Genomic DNA, 19,850 nt, shown 5'->3' on the forward strand with positions numbered 1-19,850 from the left:
GATTTGAGGTACCCGAGTGATCTTCATAAGAAGCATAAAGACCTTCCTTTTGCATGTGAGAAAGAAACCTCAAAGAAAATGGTTAAGTGATTATCATAAAAGTTTTAGTATTAAAGGCAAATCAACAGAAAAGTTATTAACAACATTCTATGATAAAGAGGGATATGTTTTGCATCAGAGAAGCTTAAAACAGTTTTTGAGAGAAGGATTGAGAGTAGCTAAAATTCATTGAGTTTTTAAATTTAAACAAAGTCCTTGGATGAAAAAGTATATTAAATTCAATTATTGGTAGGTTTAAGGATGAGTTGGGTGGAAAAGTAATGAGTGAGTTTATTGGATTGAAATCAAAGGCATATGCTTATAAGTGTGGTGATCAGATTGATAAGCGGTTAAAGGGAATAAAGAAATATGTAATAAAGAAATCAATAACTTTAAGAAATTATCATAATTGTTTGATGAATGAGAAAGAAGAATATAGGAAAATGAATACAATAACAAGTTATAAACATAACATATATAGTGAAGAAGTAAATAAAAAGGCATTAGAAGCCTTTGATGATAAGAGATTTATTTTAGATAATGGAATAGATTGTGTTCCATATGGATATTGTATGATAGAGTGTATATAATAGATTGTGTTTTAACGATGGGAGGATGGGTTAGGGTTTTTTAAGGGCTACCGCCGCGTTTTTTCACAATATATAAATGGTCAAACCAAGTATTAAGAGTGGAGAAAATCTCAGTCTTGGTATATAAATGGAAAACATAATGACTGTGAAAAATATCAAATAAGTCTTATTGAAAAAATAACTAAAACAAAGGTAAACAAAACAAATAAGCGAATCAATTTAAAAACTAGTAAGTTAGAGGATGTAAAGAAAAAAATAAATATCCTTGAATGGACTGAAAACGTTGATGGTTATCAATTGAACAATGAAAAAACAATTTACTATAATCTCAAAATGATATGTGGCTCAGGAGGTGGTCAAACAAGAGCATTAAGAGAAGTTTATCATTTCGTAATGGCACAAAAGGGGTATCTTAAAATATATAAAGATTCAAATGTTTTGTTTTTAAATATTTTAGATGGGGATTATTGTGCAAAGAAAATTAAACTATTGAAGGAATTTGAGAATGAACAAATCTTTGTAGGTTCAATGAGTGAGCTAAACAATATGCATTGGTTATTTGAAAAAGAGTGTCCCGAGGCTTCGATGTTTCAGATATTTCTTTAGAATCACCTTTAACAAATCACATTACTACTTTACTACTTGAACAAATCTTTATCTTATTGCATTGGTTATTTGAAAAAAAAGTGTCCCGAGGTTAAAAGGGGAGATAAATAAATATACCTTGGGTAAAAAAAGGGGGTTTCAAAAAATATGAATCGCTGAAAATCCCCCATTCATTTACATGGGGAAAAGTGAGCCAGAATCAGTATATTCACCCTACGCACAGAGCTATGCTCGGGACAGACAGACAGACACACACCCATAACGAATATAGTGGTCACTTACTGACTCGTGAACCAACACTTCAACTGCACAATTTAAAGGTCACGTGTTACACGAATCCTGAACTGGCTGAAATATCCACCAATGTTTTAAAAGGAAGAAAGGTTAATTTGTGGGGATTTTCAAGTCTTTAGCAAACTCGACATAATGATTACAAACAGGACTCCATATTAATGCCCATGATTTTGGAATGAGATGTTGGATGAGCAGATGTCCACATACGTTTGGCCATGTAGTGTATATACATACGTCAGCCGCACCTCCTGACTATTATGGTGAGCATCGCTGCAAATGATGCCTCACACGGTAAAACTGAATAACCCACAAAGAACAATCATCCGTCTGCCAGCCAGACGGTTTTTCCCGCCAATGCAAACCATTCAACCAGAAGGCACGTGATGTGATCGGAGGGTAAATCGAAACATGTAGAGTGTGATGAGTACTCCCCCATTGGTTGAATTGAATGGTTTGCATTTGCAGGAATAATTGTCTAGGTGGCAGACGGATGGTTGTACTTTGTGGATTATGCGGTTTTACCATGTGAGACATAATCCGTGGCGATGCTCACCATGACAGTCAGGAGGTGCGTCTGATGTATAAACGATGAATGTGGTCATCATTGGTTAGATATTTATTAGTATACCATCTTGATGAGGGTAAACAAGTCTGAAATCTGGATAGGTGGTTCTGTTTGATGTTTAACTGATGTTGATTATTAATCTTTTTTGAGGTGAGGTGAGGGCAGGGCAGCATGATCGTATGTTTTGCATTTAGGCCAAAAAGTTCTATCTTGGTTTTGTCAGACCATAAAACTTTTTACCACATGGCTTCACAATCTCCAGAGTGTATTTTTGCAGATGTCAAACGGGATTCAAGATTGGCTTTTTCAGTAATGGCTTCCTTCTTGTCACCCTCCCATGCAGGGTATACTTGAGGAGTGCTTGGGATATTGTTGTCACGTGCACACAGTGACCAGTCTTTGCCATTAAGCATGGAGCTCTTTCAAAGTTGCCATTGGCCTCTTGGAGGCCTCTCTGATGAGTCACCTCCCTGCTTAGTCATCCAGTTTGGAGGGACGGCCTGATCTAAACATGGTCTTGGTGGTACCATACGTCTTCCACTTCTTAATGATTGTCTTGACTGTGATCCAAGGGTTAACACAGGTGGAGGCCAATTAAATTTGGTGTGCGATTTTGAAGGTGAATGGTTACACCTGAGCTAATTTACATTTGCTATTATACGGGGTGGACATTTATCCAACCAAGATATTCTAGTTTTGTATATTTAATTAATTTTCTGAAATTTGTATCATTTGTGAGTTGTGGGTTACGATTTGTAAATAAAGGTGGGGAAAAAGTCTGATTTAATGCAATTTCATTCCAGGCTATAAGGCAACAAAAGGTGAAAATTTTGAAAGGGGGTGCAGACTTTCTATAGGAACTGCACATGACTTTTCCAATAAAAAGCGACATATACTAATACAGATGACATAAAATAGGAAGGATTACTATGACACAGTTTACAGCTTATTTCCAACATTATCCTTTTGTGTGGCATTAATGCTTTGTATTATAAACTTTTATTTCAAATTCAAAAATGCAATTTTGATTACATGGGAAATGTTGACCATACATGTATGCTATGAAAGCAAAAACAATTTATATAAACAAATACTGGGTTGATTGTTCATGGCTATCTCGAATATCCAACAGAGATTCCTCACCAGCACGGAAAGGAGAGGTTCTATCAATCATATCCTGCTTGACCAAAACATGCGAAGCCTCGATCTGACACCTGTCGCTCGAAGAATCATCTTCAACATAAGAGACACCCTCTGTAGGTTCTATGTTTTCATCATCTGTGGATGGGAAACTTTCATCTGTCAGCTTCACTGTCTTTTCACAACAAAAAAATTAAGTCAAACATGAAACTCTATCTATAATTTAGGGAAAGCATGTTGTATGTATGTATGTATGCATGCATGCATGCATGCTTCTTCTACTCTGCCGAGAGGATTTGACCTCGGAAGTTGAAACTTTCAGGGATTAATGAGGGCATCCTGGAATTATGCCTGTGCATGTTTCATTTGATTCAATCAAGTTTTGAAAAAATTTCACCCATCTTGGCATTTTCTTCCTTTGGGGGAGCAGTCGGATGCAATTTGAATTATCCGAGCTATATTATCAGGATGCATTCAAAAACAAAAAGGAAAAGAAAAGATGTTGACATCAAACAAATGAAAATACTAGGGTGATTCAAGGTTACGTTTTTGTTGCATCATCATTTACAAGTGCGTGCGCGCACACGTGCGCACACACACACGCACGCAAGTTGCACTGATACATTTGCAATTTTGAACCATTTTACACCACTCAAGCACTTCTCTGCACTCATGAGCTTCAAAATTAGAGCATAAGAGCTGATGTGACTGAATCCTTGGAAAAGAGAGAGGGAGGGAGGAAAGGAGAGGGGAGACATATTTGTGAAAACAGCCTTTCAAACAAATATCCCATCCATCCATCCATCCATTGGGACCAGACTCTGTGCAGAGCGTTGGTGTTGCCTAAGCAGTCTCCTTGGCTATTGGTCACAATCCTGGACGGGTCACCACTCGACACAGGATACCAGCATGCTGGCACTCATTTTGCCAACCTCAGAAGGATGACAGGTCGAGTTAACCCCACCTGGTATTAATTCAACAGCTGAGTTGGATTTGAACTCAGGACCCTGGGATCCCAAGCCTAACACCCTAACCATTAAGCCAACACCAGGCATAAATAAACATTCATGTGCTTTTTATCCTCCAAACATTGTGCTCTTCCAGGAAGTTCCTTTTTCAGTTTGATGAAGGACATTCTAAAGGCTTTTAGCACAAAACAATAATAAAAATGAACCAATGTCACCCCCAGGGTGACCAGTATCTTGCCAAAATGTGAACATGAGTGACTTATTTAAGGTCACACTGAGGTGAACAGAACTGCTATCCACTAGGAGCGACTCCTTGAGGAATATCTGCCTACGAGAGATTCCAATGATAATCGTTTTACAGAGTGACCATGAACAATACGTGTTTGCCTCATAACGTTACCCAATGACGTCATAATGGCTAAAGCTTGACATATCTAGAAAACACTCATCGAGGACTTCAATTTGAGGTACTACAGGATATGGTTCCTAAAACTTGAAAATTTGACTTTGCGGTCAAATATGTTCGACCTCAGGCGCTAACCCTGAAGGTCAAGGTCAATCACAAACAAACACTAATAAACTGAGCGCTAAGCCATTTACTACATTCCCACAACGTTTGGAGATGATTCGATGAAAATTACTCAAAAAGAAGGGTTTCATCGAACTCCATAATTGACTTCAAAGTGATCTTGACATTTGACCTTGACTTTGACCATTAAGTGCACTGAAAAGTATTCCAAAAAGACAACCATATATGAACCCACAAGAGTTTCCAATGAGAACTTTGCTATACAGAGTGACCTAAACAAGAGTTTCTGATGTGAACTAAATCAATGCAAAATACATGAAAAATGCAGTTTTTCGTCATAACATTGTCAAATGACGCCACATCGTCAAAATAGTTGTATGTTTAGAAAGGCCCCATTAAGGACTTTAATTCGAGGTACTACTCTATATGGTAACTGAAACTTGAAAATTTGACCTTAGGGTTAAAAAAAAATGACCTTTCGGTTGACCTTGAAGGTCAAGGCCGATTAACATCAAAAATTAATCAGCTGAGCGCCATACCACACCCTATATATCCACCAAGGTTAGAGATCCTTCGATCAACGTTACTTAAAAATTAAGGGTTTCGTCGACCCTGATTATTGACCTTTTTGTGACCTTGACCTTTGACCTTGACAATTTAGTATGGTTGATAGTATGTCTCCAGGACTCATATACATGAACTATCAAGAGATTTTGATGAGAAAGGAGAAAATAAAATTTTCATGAAAAATCAGTTTTTTCGTCATGACGTCATCAAATGACGTCATAGCGTCAAACTTTTGACCGATCTGGAAAGCACTTATCAAGCGCTTTCATGAGGTATTACTCGATATGGTATGTAAGATTTCAAAATTTGACCTTCGGGTCAAAAACTTTCGACCTCCAGTGCTAACCATGAAGGTCAAGGCCGATCACCACCAAAAATTAATCAGCTGAGCGCCAGACCATGAACTATATTCCCATGAAGTTTGAAGACGATCCGATCAAAATTACTCAAAAAATAAGGGTTTCGTCGACTCCCCTGATTTGCGACAAAGTGACCTTGACCTTTGACCTTGACCTTGAAAATTTTATGCGCTGAAAGGGACCTCTATAGGACTCTGATATGCAAAGTTACAAAAATTTCCAATGATAACTGTGCTCTGCAGAGTGATCGATACGTGATTACAGACAAAAAATAAAAAAATAAAAACATACAAGCTGACTAACATATCTTGCAAAAACTTCGTTTTGGCAAGATAAAAACATGTATCATCTGATTATAAAGGGGAAGCACAAGCCTAGTTGGTGTTGGGCTTGTGAGGACAGACAAACATCCTGTGGTGGTGATTAGCAGGGTCTCGCCTCCTGATCCAACAACAGTGCCTGATTGACGTAGCAGTTCCATTGTGGGCCTTTTCCCGGGAAGGGGGAGGGAGGGGTCTTGAAAGCCTGCACACGCATCTGTCACTGTTAACTATGATTGATGACTTCCATTTGGGGTTGGGCAGGGGGGGGGAGATTTGCATGTAGCTCGAGAATCCCCTCTCTTACTCGATCCGATTGTGCTCGGCTCGCCCAAATTTCCCCTCTGAAAGAAAGGGCAGTTGAAGTGCGTTCAGCACAAAATGGTGGAAGATGTAAAAGGTTAAAAGAGAATAAAATAAAAATAAAAACAAATACACCCGTGCGGGAGTGACGGTCATCTCTGCGAGAAAATATATAGCCTCCTGAAGGTAGGGCAGTTTTTGCAAACTTTGAAGTCACGTGACGCGAAAACGAAAGCGAAATTCGAAAATCCGTCCTGACCAAATTTTGATATTGTCCCATTGATTCATATGCCACAATTAAATTCAAGATTGTTTGAGAAATGTAGGAGGAGATAGATTTTGAAAATCGTCATTTTTGCATTTTTTGCCAACTTTGAAGTCACGTGACACGAAAACAAAAGCGAATATCGAAAATCCGGCCTGACTAACTTTAGATATTGTCCCATAGATTCATATGCCACAATGAAATTCAAGATTGTTTGAGAAATGTAGGAGGAGATAGATTTTGAAAATCGTCATTTTCGCATTTTTTGCCAACTTTGAAGTCACGTGACACGAAAACGAAAGCGAATATCGAAAATCCGCCCCAATCAAAATTTAGATATTGTCCCATAGATTCATATGCTACAATCAAATTCAAGATCGCTTGAGAAATGGCGGAGGAGATAGAATTTGAAAATCGTCATTTTCGCAACTTCAAAGGCCTCGTGACCTTGAAAGTCATACCATCGTGAACGTCTCATCGACCTCTATCAGGATCACTAATGACCAGATCTCCCGCTTCAACTGCATTGTGAACGGACGGATGGATCGAAGGTCATCGACACCCATATTATTAGGTCATGCTCGAGGAGATGACCTAAAAAGAACATAAACGTATTCAAACTCACTTCCCAATGCACATTTATCCCCAGATTTGCCATTATACATATCTATATCGATATCTATATATCAATATTACTAAAACTCTCATCTTGTATGTATGTATGGATGTATGTATGTAGGTATGTATGAATGTATGTTCCCGAAATACAGCCAAAACGGTACACAATAGCGCAAAAATGTTCAGCTCACCTTACCCAACATTCTCCTGTGGTGTGCAGTATCAAGTTTCGTTCAAATCGGACAAAGAAAAAAATTACTAAAAAATAAATTCCCGATTCAGTCAAGTACTCTTCGAGAGTAATTGATCAATGCAAACAACCCCAGCGGTATAGTTCGCTGGAGCTATCTTTTTTTTCTTCTTGAAATGATTTATTTAAAAATCTCAAACATTTAGTATAGACAAAGAACGATTTATTTTAAAGCATAAAATAAACATCGCAATTTTGATCTAATACTTCCATGTTCATTCATAAATTAAATTGTGTTAAGACGCGTGCTTCGTTGAACGATGACTCCTGAGGTAAATGCTCAAATTTTCTTCAAGTTAAAGTTTGACCACAAAATAATATTTAAATTTCGCATGTTATTTATTTATTTTCCATCAACCACTGTCACAACAGGAACCCAAGTATATATATTTTTCACGGATCGTCTAGTATATATATATATATATATATATATATATATATATATATATATATATATATATATATATATATATATATATATATATATATAAACATATATTTATATATATACATATATATATATATACACACATATATATATATATATATATATATATATATATATATATATATATATATATATATATATATATATACAGTAGACTAGGCGTAAGTCGGCAGCGTGTAACTCGTCACTTCGCCTAAGTCGGCAGCATAAAAAAGTCCCGAATTTATCTCATGTTAAGTCCCTTTGAATAAAGGGTCATCCCTCTGTAAGTCGTCATCTCTAAGTAGTCACTTCCTCTAAGTCATCAGATGTTGTCCGTTCCCACGTAATGGAAACTCAAGTAAATTACCACTCCTAACTCGTCACACGGAACTGCTGCCTCGTGAGAATCCCGATTTCATGGAATCGTGATGCTCGCTCATTGGTTTACACCGCCAGTGATAGGCTATTTATAACTGCGTACACACGTTGATCGCACTGCAGGCAGGACAATGGCGACTAATCGTAAGCTTACAACTAAAACCTACCAAGAAAAATACGACATTATCCAGTTTTGCGAGGCAACCCCACTGATGAAGAAAACAGCCATAGCTGAGAAGTTGGACATCAAACGGCAGACATTGAACGATATCTTGAAGAATAAGGACATGATGTTTGGACAAGTGGAGAAGATCGCGAGGCCAGTGGTAAGTGTGAAACGCGTGAAATGTGTGTCCCTTGAAGATGTCGATGACGTGCTCATCATCTGGTTTCGGCAAATGTCGGCTCAGCCAAATATTCGGTTGGACGGTGAAATGTTGCTGCTGAAGGCACGTAAATTCGCTGCGGACCTCGGGCATGATGATGCCGAGACCTTGCCGATGCACTGGATAGACAGATTCAAAGTGAGGTGGGGAATCGGCAAGGTCAAGAAGTGCGGCGAATCAGGCAGCGTGGATTCGGCAGTGGTGCACGACTGGAACGATGGCAAATTGAAAGACATCTTGGAAAGGTATCAGCCTCAGGACGTGTACAATGCCGATGAGACTGGGCTTTTCTGGCAGATGCTGCCAGAAAAGTCTCTGGGGTTCGTTGGTCAATCCCATCATGGTGATAAGCAAGCGAAGTTGTTGTCTTACAGTTGTTCATTATGTTTACTTTTCATAAACTGATTCATGAATTCCATCTTTGCTTGATCACTTTCCAACTCACCAATGAACCCCCACCTATGCCCCGAGGATTGCGTTTTCCTTTTGGTACAATAGCCGGCTCTCACACATACGTGTCCAGGCCACGCACGACTTCATCCTTCACCCCACAGTCATCATGAATGTTCGCATACGCGCAAGTCGTCACATTTCTAAGTCGTCACTTTTTTCTCGGTCCCGATGGTGACGACTTACGCCTAGTCTACTGTGTGTATATATATATATATATATATATACATACATACAGATATATATTGTTACGGCTGTGGAAATTTGCATTACACCATAAAGGGCCCTCAGGTGAGATATCTCCATAGGTACATGTGTAGTTAGCCCAAACCCGTTGTATAGAGGGAATTTATGTGATCCATCCGGGCTGCGACACTTTGAGTTCGGCGTTTTTCTTTCTCTATCTTTTATTTCAAACAAACAGCATCTCAACAACCACGCTATCCCCACCACAGCGCCAACCACACTACAACGACGCCACCTCCACCACCTACGCTACCACATCATCGCTTCTACACCATTCGCAAACACCACCACCTTCGCCTTTACCTTCACAACTTCATCCCAGATCATCACTTCTACGGCCATTTCCAAACACCACCAGTCAACACCAAACGTCGTGTTCCCGGAGCGGTTCGGCCATGGAGGCCGAACGCGGATGAGGAATGCTTCACGCCCACTTCTCCTCCGTCCAATGAGCAAGCGCGAGGCGGCTGGGCCCGCCTCCAGGCGCGTGTAGGCGAATTCCGTCTATGCAAATTTTAGGATCAGGGGAGGTTCACGCCCATTTTTGCCCGACCAATGGCTGACCGGGGGGGGGGGGCGGTGTGGCCCCACCTCCAATCGCGTCCTGATCCTGGAATTTGCATATTGGCTTCTCCTGCCGGCTATAAAGGCGTGAGAATTACCAGGTTGAGTGGAGTTGCTTTTGGAGACAAGGAGCGTTGCGTTGGTGACGTCGAGTCGAGTGCGCGCGGTGGAGCTGCAGGCAAGGGAGCTCGGGTCCAAGGCAAGGAGGACGGCAATCGGCGACGAGGTTGTGGTGTGGGGGATCGCTCGTCTCGTCGCAGGACCCAAGCCAGCCAGCCACTCCCCTCCCCCAGGGCAAACAATTTCCCCTTTCCCCCCCACGCTGAGATAGTGCAAAAGGGGGCCCCGTTCCTCCCCCACCCCAAACGTGGTGCCAACAAGCACGCCAGGGGCCCGGAGTCGGGGCACAGCGGCGCGGACACTTTGCGGCTTGCCCGCCAATGCGTCACTAGGACGCGGGTAAGACCTCCCCGGTCTCGCGGACCTGGCCGCCCCTCCAGGCCCCGCGCACATTTGGCCTACGGGCCTGTCTGCCTCCTTGTCTGTGAGGGTGGCTTCTTTCTTTTGCTTTGGTGTAAATGTGTGTTGGCGCCGTCTGTGAAGTAAAACTGTATAAGTGTTGCCGTGTTGTACGCGTTAGTCGGTTGTATTACATTTGCTTTATGTGCATTTCGATTCTGTATGGCTGTATATACGTGCTTTCCGTGTGCCGCGGAATAAAATGCTTGCTTGTTGAACTGTGCCCGTTTCGCTTCGTCTTTTCTCCATTTGAATCTCCATCTTGCATCACGTAAGGGGTTCGTAATGGGTGCAACATCCCGGTAATTATTCGGAACCGTTAAGGCCAACGATAACACCGCTCGGTTATCACTGTAGCACGGAATGGACCGCTTTAGCGGTTCGTGTCCGGAGTCGGCCTGTGGCGTGGTACGATCGCCCGGTCGACCATTCGCGCAGCTTCTTAGGTAGATCGAATTTGGCGAGCAACCCTATCCTGCGCGGGTGGGAAATTGGCACGATCGTGGTGAGGTTAAACCCCCACCCGTGACTAGCACCTGGCGTTGTTCCGAGAGGGTCACGACTGAATTGTCCGTCTGGTGGGCGACGTGCCATGATTCGAGTTGCGTGGCCGTTCGCATGCCGGCGGGCGCGAATTCGCAACAATATATATATAAATATATATATATATATATATATATATATATATATATATATATATATATATATATATATATATTGTTGTTGCTGTTCTCGGAACCACGTGCATACAACAGATCGGTCTCCCAAGACAGTTTATGCCATTATTATACGTGTAGATAGTTCCCTCCCTTTTGTTTAGCGGGACAACAGTGAGTGCGTTGAGATGGTCTAATAGTTGGGGTTGCTAAATCATTTTCTTTTCATCCCCATTATTCTTCTTTTTCTTTCCTGGGATAAATCAGTCACGTGCGCTTTCGCAGTAAAGTGGGAAAACTGCCGCGCCGCCGTGAAGGATCCGCTGTATCCGGAGTCTCGTTCCCGGGCGAGCCCGAAACCTGGCATGTGCGGCGAGTGACGTGCGCTTGGTGCTGGAATGTCGATTTGAGCTTCCAATAAGCTGGGGGAGAATTGCCGATTGCATTGGAAAGGCATGCGAACAAATATGGTGTTTTTCACAGCAAGACAATCCACGGTACCCTCTGCCCTGCTTGCCCCTCGTCTCGTTCACCACAGCGTACCGTCCTTCACCTGACATGACGTGCGGTCCACGATGACCCGAGATTTCAGAGCGAACACCACGGGATCCGCGAGCGACTCCGATGGAGGATACGAGGTCGGTCAGGGAGGTTCTCCGGAAGACGGCGGGCTAATGGTCGGTTCACCCGAGGACAAGGAGTCCAGACCCGATGAAGATTTGCTTGTGATTCGCGTGCCGATTTCGGTGTGGGCGATTCATGTCATCTTGTGGAGTCGGAGTGCAATATTCCCACTGTTTTTGACGGCCTTGCCGGAAACGAAGTGAGGCGGTTTCCGGCCCAAGCTGGTGGGCCATGTGAGGAGTTGGGGCCAATTGAAGTGCCCGATTCGGGCGATGACGTTGGATTCGGCAATCGGCATGGCCCCTCCCCCCGAGCTTCGGGCCCTATAAAAGATGGAGAAGTTCCTCCGTTGTGTGTTTTTCACATGGAGTGTTCCTGTTCTCGCCTCCTACTCCTCGTCTCCACCCACACGACGTCGACCTCGACTCCGCCCACACCACGTCGACACCATCCGCCTACCTGGTCCCGCCCACGACTCTACCCTCGCACTCTGGACTCCGCCCTTCTCCACTCAAGCTCCTCCTTCAGAACACAGTCTCCACACGTGTGGCTGGGGCCAGAGACAACGCGAGTACAGTCAGGTACTGCACCACAGAGCATCCCTCCCCCCACCGAAACGTATTGGTGGCGCGACGTGCCATCGGGCGCCCAGGTACCGAGAGCATAACCTCAACTCCCCTCCCTGGTTGCAGAAGTCCCTTCTCATCGGGGTTTCTTTCTCTGTGTATGTCTGAGTGTGCTGGCACCTGTCTGCTAAGTAAGTCTGCAGAAGATCATTATTGTTGTTACCGTTATTAATTTCGCATCCAGTCTGCTCTGTGTCTGCTTTCGTAAGTTGCTTGTATTATTGTCGCACCACACCTCTCTCCCCTATCTCTGCATTACATATCCCAATAAATCTTCACTGTGCCACATACCTTTCCTCGCTTGCTTGTTAATAAATAATTATTATGAGGAATGTTCCCTGCTCGTTTTTGTCTTTTCTCCCATTGGTGCAATATGGTCCGAATCCTACTCCAGCCGGGACTTTATTCTCAACGATCGGTTCCTTTTAGCCAGTACGTCCTTGGCAGTGTTGCTCGGCTGCATCTGATCTGGTAAAGTGATCTGATCCGGTTCGGAAAAGGCGTACCGAGGGCATGGTTCCCCGGAAATTAAATCACGTGATTAATTAAGTAACCCGATTAACCCATAGATGGGAGGACCCGAGGTCACGCAGTTGAGTTATTGGCGTCCACGGTCGGTTAAGCGACCTGCCGAGTCACGGAATTATCGGTGTGCGACAGCCGACAATTCCGGGGAGTCTGGTGGGAATCCACATAGCTTCCCCCACCTCGTGGTCTTCTCACCCAACCCCCGGCCCGCAACAATATATTGTTATAGATTTCCGCCGGCGTCGGCGTTCGCACGACCACTTCAGTCCAATCGCAGTCGCGCGCCCACCGAAGGCGGGAATCCAGTCGTAGCTTTCTGGACAACCCCGGAAACCAGCTTCGGGTGCCTTTTAATACACCATAAACTTGTCAATTATTCTCTCCACGCGCTACAGGGTTAATCGCCGAATTGTCGATATACCTAACTATTCGCGCGGACAGAAATACCAAGAATTTATACCTCGACGGGAACTTGTACCGAACGAGCCGTGAGGAGTGCTCGTCCCGTGTGCGTTTTGCCGAGCGGTTTTAAATCGCCAAGTTCCGTCGGACCAGATTATCACTTTTATCAGCTTTAATAGCCAGTTAATTCCCCGAATGCGTAGTGGCAGTCAATGTAAGGAAAGTGACGCAAATGAGCAGATCGACATTTAAACAATGGGGCATTTATTCACAGTAAGCACGTAATCAATGGGGGGGAGGGGGGGAGGGGGGGAGGGATGGGGACAAGACACGAGCAAAAAGCCTAGAGCCGAGGTCTATGCGATAATGTACACGCAATCATGCACTTAACCAGCAATTCTACTTAATGAGACAAGTCGCCACAGACTTCCATACAAAACTCAAGGAAAAGAAATAGGGCTCGTGAGCCTTTAATGGTACTCAGAGCCGGGATGACCGAAGGACTCCAAGAGACCAGGCTGGTTACCTGGCCGCCCCTTGGTGGCGACACGACGGTTTTCGGGTCGGAGACCCGTGTCTCTGTTCCACCTGGGGCATCGCGAAACGCGCCAGTCGCTTGAGCGGCTTGAGCAGCTTGGCGGGCGGCTTTCCTCGGTCGCTTGGCCTTCCCCGCAGCCTGGTCGATCGGGCCTGGCCGACGACGCTTCAGAGGAGTGAACAGGCCTTGCCCTTTTAGGACCCGTTCACTCCTCAGCGCCACTGGAAGCTCTCAGGGCCGTCTTCCCGGACCGCAACGCAGCTTCGATGCGCCTTTCTCTTCAGCGACTCCAAACTCCGTCCTTCTGCCGTTGCACCTCGATCCTGCCTAACTCGCTCTTGACGCTCCACACCAACTCAACTCCAACTGACTCTTGGGATGCGACTCCGCCCTTTTTATCGGGTGGAGGTGCCCGCCCTTCGAACCTTCACCCGAGACTGGCTCCGCCTACTTTCACCTCTGTCCTTTAACCCCTGGCGGAAACCCCATTTCGGATTGGGTGGCTTTTTCCAAGGCAGAGTTCATTTTGATCCGAATATGCAAATCAGCCGTTTCGCGGCTGTTTGCACACGGACGTTCTGATTGGCCAGTCCTTTCCGAGGCAGAGCTCATTTTGATCCGAATATGCAAGTCATCCGCTTCGCGGCTGATTGCACACGGACGGTGGAATGTGGCTTCCATTGCGGCGCGGTGTGTCTGCGACAACGGCATTTTGCCGCTGTTGCTTAGGGAGGGCGTGATGGTGTCGCGATGTTGATGGCGCTGTCGAGAAGATGGCGGTGTTGTGGAGTTGATAGCGTTTTTGAGATGTTGTTGAAAATAAAAGACAGAAAAGAATAACGGCTACCTCAAAGATTCACAGCCGGGCACACGAACAAGACCCATTATACATCGGTGGGGGAATCTAACCTGAAACACATATTTATCAAAATAACTGATCTCTGGGGAACCTGAATGGTGTTCTGTGAATTTCCACAACCGTAACAATATATATATATATATATATATATATATATATATATATATATATATATATATATATATATATATATATATATATATATATATATATATATATATATATATATATATATAGATATATATATGATTTTTTTTGTGGAAATGATCATTAGGGGTAAATAAAACAGTTTAGTATAATCGTTATTTTTTAGTATTTGCTTTGATAAGCATTATGTACTATTTGTGCAATCGATATGCATTGCGAATGTGCAGTTAGATGTCTCTTTTTCCTGTCCGACTGCTTTGTCTTCCTCTATGCAAACCTCTGGTTGTGCATTTTTAATGTTCTTTTCCTCCATTTACATGTCCTTAGAAAGTGCAATATGCCACCGAGGAGAATGTGCAGGTGTGCTGAACCTGTATCGAGCAAACCGGCAGTGAGCTCCACCACGGGAGCTCACGAGGCCAGATCGGCAGTGATCTTGCATGCAGTTGTCAGTTGGCATCGCAGCTCATGCGGATAGTTGGCATCGCAGCTCATCGCAGCTCACCATGTCTCCACATACTGCTTCTTATCAGTAAAACTGACATTCTTGTATTCTGCCCAACGCCACATATGCATGCAGCTGACTGCATGAGTACCCTTTAACACAGTAACCACAACACTTATTTAATTTGTTACCTTTTACCACAGTATATACCTCAACATTTCCAATGTTGTGGTATACGTTATTGATTCTTAACACCACCGACACTCATGCCAATGGCCTGTCGGATCATTTAAAATAATATTTAGGATGGATTACAGAGGGAGAAAATATGAAAAAGGTGTCAAGGAAAAGTGGATTTAGACACACGTATGCCAGGCAAGAAGACAGCAGCTTTCTATACACATAACAATGCATAATCCTGTTTCATAATTACATTACCTTATGCTTTTACATGCACCAAGGGAAATAACTATCACTATATGATGCAAAGTTACCTCTTAGAAGGCATTCCCACAACGATATACACATATAAAAGTTTCTCTAGTAAAGTGAGCTCCCCACCCACCTAGTCTCCAGATGGATATACGTATTTACATAATTTCAAAACAGTAACTATGAGCGGTCATAGCCACGGTAAAAAAATAACAGAATTATGCATCAATCTTTCAGAGGAATGTATTTGAATATAAAAGTTCTTAAAACTTGCCATCAGGGTCATCGTGTCCACCCGGGAATTCAATTCCGTACGTTTCATCAGCGATGACCTCCTCACTGACGATCTCCATTGTACCTACCTGCATATCAATAATATATATGTCATATTCATTTCTTCCAAAGAAAATGTGTGGGATATCATTGATCTTTGCAAATATGAATGCTTCAAACAACCTCAATATATCAAACACGAATGCTCGACTCCGACTCCTTCCATTATATCACTCCTGAGCATTGTCACTCGACAGCCAACCAGATGCAAAGCATAACAATGGAAGTATAATTATGAACACCTTCAATTGTCCAAGGTCTCTTTTGAAAGAGAAGTACAAGTTTCAGAAGTGCTTTAGCATTAGCTTTCTTCCAAGCTGGCTTGTTGACCAGGAGTGGGATTTAGAACCCGAGGACTTCCAAATTTATCGTCAATTGGTGTCGGGAGAGCATAAGGGAATATGCTGGAAATTTAAAATCATTCTTTTTCGTTATTAAGCGCGCATAGAAAGAAAGCCGCTGCACATTAATGGCGAATGTGCAGGAGATAGCACGAGGAAGCAGCGAGGATGAAGGAAGCGTGCCGGAGGTGCGATGTCCATCCAAGCAATGTTCGAAAAATATGATGGAACAAATAAGGGGAGATGTGAATGAAAATGGTGAACAAATGAGGAACTAGAAGGGTACTCGGTGTGGTGCATACCTCTGCCACGCAATGCCTGATCCACGAGAACATATCAGGCCCAATGCATTTTTGAAATATCATGCTATATGTCGTTTTTGGCTCTCTCTCTCAATGGTGAAGAATCACTTTATAAAATTAAATAATTATCATATGCAGATCTTCACCAAAATCGAATCAATTCCTCCGAGCCACACACCCAACGTATCCACCAAGTTTCATCCGAATCCGTACAAAACTTTTTGAGATATCATGTGATATAATCGGTTTTGCTCCATCTCTCAATGGTGAAGAATCACGTTTAAAAAAATTATCAGATCCGGATTCAGATATTCACCAAAATTTAATCAATTCCTCCTCATCACGCACCCAATATGTCCACAAAGTTTTGTCCGAATCCGTCGCCAACTTTTTGAGATATCCTGCACACAATCGAACGAACAGACAAGCAAACAGACAGAAAGGGGTGAAAACATAACCTCCTTCACCTTCGGTGGCAGAGGTAATGAAATGATCGAGATGAAAAGTGATTTAGGGGTGTGGATTGAAAATAAAATGGAAGAAATAAAGAATGAATTGGGAACACGGATTGATGGTATGGAGAGGAAAATGGAAGGACAATTGGTGAGGAGCAATGGCCTGGAAGAGCATCGTGCCTCTGTGAGTCGCTCTGCTCTGGTGGAAAGAGACCATCCATGTGACGAGCAGGTTAGAGGGGTTAGGCTCCGTGGTTTGCGGTGCGGCAGTTGCAGATGCGTGGTTAGACCTGGTGGGGGTTCCCCTGGCATGCCGGGGAACTACAGGGTGCGATCCGGCGCCAGCTCGGGTGGAAGTGCAGGCGGCTGAACCTGAGCCGGCGAGCTAGGTAACCGCGCCTATGACGTGTGGAGTGACAGGCAAGCCTGCTCACAGTGTGAGTGAGGTCGGACCGCTGGTGTGCGGGTTCAGGCCTGTGCTGAAGAGTGAGGCTACGTCCGTCGTCGTACGTGAGCTTGTGTCGGCGGAGGTCATGCCAGTACCCAAGGTGTTTGGTGTGGACCCTGTCAGGGTCGACTCGGCACTTGGGGTTGTCACTCCGCGGCACACGGGGTGTGTTAGCGATGATGGGGCAGCAGGTAAGAAAAAAGTTGAGTAGAAGGGCATTGAAAAAGAGTCGGCCACTGTGAGCCTGCATTAGTTGGAGCCCTGATTGGAATGTAAAATGTTTTTGTTCTGCGAATGCAGAGGTAAGAGCTGCGAGTCATGAGCAGCTGGCGACTCATGCCATTGGAGGAAAGTTGGAAGAGAAAGAGGCTCAAGGCCAGCAGTGGCTGCAGGAGGGGTGAGAAACGCCTAATAATGGTTATAGCATGCAGCCGTGTTTGGGAACACGAGGCTGGGAATTGTAATTTTAAATAATTAAATAATTTACAGCCCAAAGGGCACTAATGGAGTATCTGTCCACTGTGATTTATAGGCATGGCCTTCCACAGATGGTTAAGTGTGATTTATGGGCTCTCAGTTTGCAAAGAGAGCCCTGGGTTTCATTGTCATCGGTTACATGAGGAGATTGGCTGCAGCAGGCGTTGCTGGTATTGAACGGGCTCCCCCAGTGGTGATTTCATTTGTACTAAAATTACCTTTCCCCATTGTCAGGACTCGCCATGCTTTGCTATTTGGGGTATGCAGGCAAGTTGGGGAATTGGTACGGGTGACGGGCAAGAGTGGTCATGAGAGCCAAGCACATGGATCAGGTGGAAAGGGTTAAAATGTGATGTGTATGCTGAATGAAGAATTGTGTTTTTGTTCGAGTGTTTGTAGTTATAGCTTGTACGGGTCATAGCAGGTTAGGTGCACCACAGTGTGTATTGCAGGTGGTGGAAAATTGTGCGGCAGCAGGGGGAGGGAGTGACATTTTGGGGTTTGTAGGTGGGGAAGGTGTGTGTGTGTGTGTGTGTGTGTGTGTGTGTGTGTGTGTGTGTGTGTGTGTGTGTGTGTGTGTGTGTGTGTGTGTGTGTGTGTGTGTTCGCAGGTACAGATGAGGCTCTGCAGATGATTGAGGCCCCTCCTGAGATAACTCGCCCCTGGGAGCCAGTGGTGTATGGAGCTCGAGGGCCCATCAGAAGTGGGAGACCATTTAACCTCCCGCCGCAACGAACTCGACGTTAGTTGAGCCATTGATGTGACAGTATTCACATCCCTCAACTTTTTCACATTTTTTGTGTTAAGGCCTGAATTAAAAAAAATTGTCACCGATCTACACAAAATACCCCATAATGACAAAGTGAAAACATTTTTGAGATTTTTTTACAAATCAATGAAAAATGAAAAGCTGAAATGTCTTGAATGAACAAGTATTCAACTCCTTTGTTACGACACTTCAAATTGAGTTCAGGTGCATCCAATTTCCTTTCATCATCCTCGATATGTCCCTACGTATCAAACTTGATTGGAGTCCACGTGTGGCAAATTCAATTGATTGGACATGATTTACAAGGAAACACGCTTTTCTATACAAGGTCCCACAGTTGACAGTGCATGTCAGAGCAGAAACTCGACCATGAAATCCAAGAAACTGTCCGTAGAACTCCAAGATGGAATTATGAGGAGGTATAGATCTGAGGAAGGATATACAGCATTTTCTAGTGTTGACAGTTTCCAAGAGCACAGTGATTAGGAAATCATTAGGAAATGGAAAGAATATGGAACAACCCAGACTCTTCCTAGAGCTGGCCGTCTGCCCAAATTGAGCAATGGGGCAAAAAAAAGACCTTGGTCAGGGAGGTGACCAAGAACCGAATGACCACTTTTCAGAACTACAGAGTTCCTTGGCTGAGATGGAAGAACCTGCCTGAAGGACAACAATCTCTGCAGCACTTCACAAATCTCAGCTTTATGGGAGAGAGGCCAGACAAAGCCACTCCTGAGAAAAGGGCACATGACAGCACGCCTGGAGTTTGCAAAAAGACACGTGAAGAACTCTGAGCATGAGGCAAAAGATTCTGTGGTCTGAGAAGAAAATTGAACTCTTTGGACGAAATGCAAATCACTACATCTGACCGAAACCGAGCAAGGCTTATCACCCATCTAACATCATCCCGACTGTAAAGCATGGTGGTGGCAGCATCAGGCTATGGGGATCCTTTTCAACAGCAGGGAGTGGGAGACTTGGAAGGATAGAGGGAACAATTAGTGGAGACAAATAAAGGCAAACCCTTGAGGAGAACCTGCTTCAGAGTGCAAAAGACCTGAGACTGTGGTGAAGATTTACGT

At 43.7% G+C, this 19,850-nt stretch overlaps 1 protein-coding gene across 2 annotated transcripts in view; it reads right to left on the bottom strand.

Moving 5' to 3' along the window:
• The window catches only part of LOC147013785 (uncharacterized), a 48,383-nt gene that overhangs the window by 17,333 nt on the left and 11,200 nt on the right, over positions 1-19,850 (bottom strand). The window contains exons 2-3 of one of the 2 annotated variants that reach the window (XM_085851008.1): positions 15,918-16,005; positions 3,238-3,372 (exon numbers count right to left, since the gene is read on the bottom strand). In XM_085851008.1, the coding sequence (XP_085707134.1) occupies positions 3,238-3,372; positions 15,918-15,996 (214 nt within the window). In that variant the 5' untranslated portion in view covers positions 15,997-16,005. The remainder of the gene's footprint in view (positions 1-3,237; positions 3,373-15,917; positions 16,006-19,850) is intronic. The other variant, XM_085851009.1, reaches the window with a different exon arrangement.

This window comes from Eptatretus burgeri, chromosome 13 (genome assembly GCF_056783735.1).
Source record: "Eptatretus burgeri isolate ZD-2024b chromosome 13, Ebu_testis_v1, whole genome shotgun sequence".
Classification (NCBI taxonomy): domain Eukaryota; kingdom Metazoa; phylum Chordata; class Myxini; order Myxiniformes; family Myxinidae; genus Eptatretus; species Eptatretus burgeri.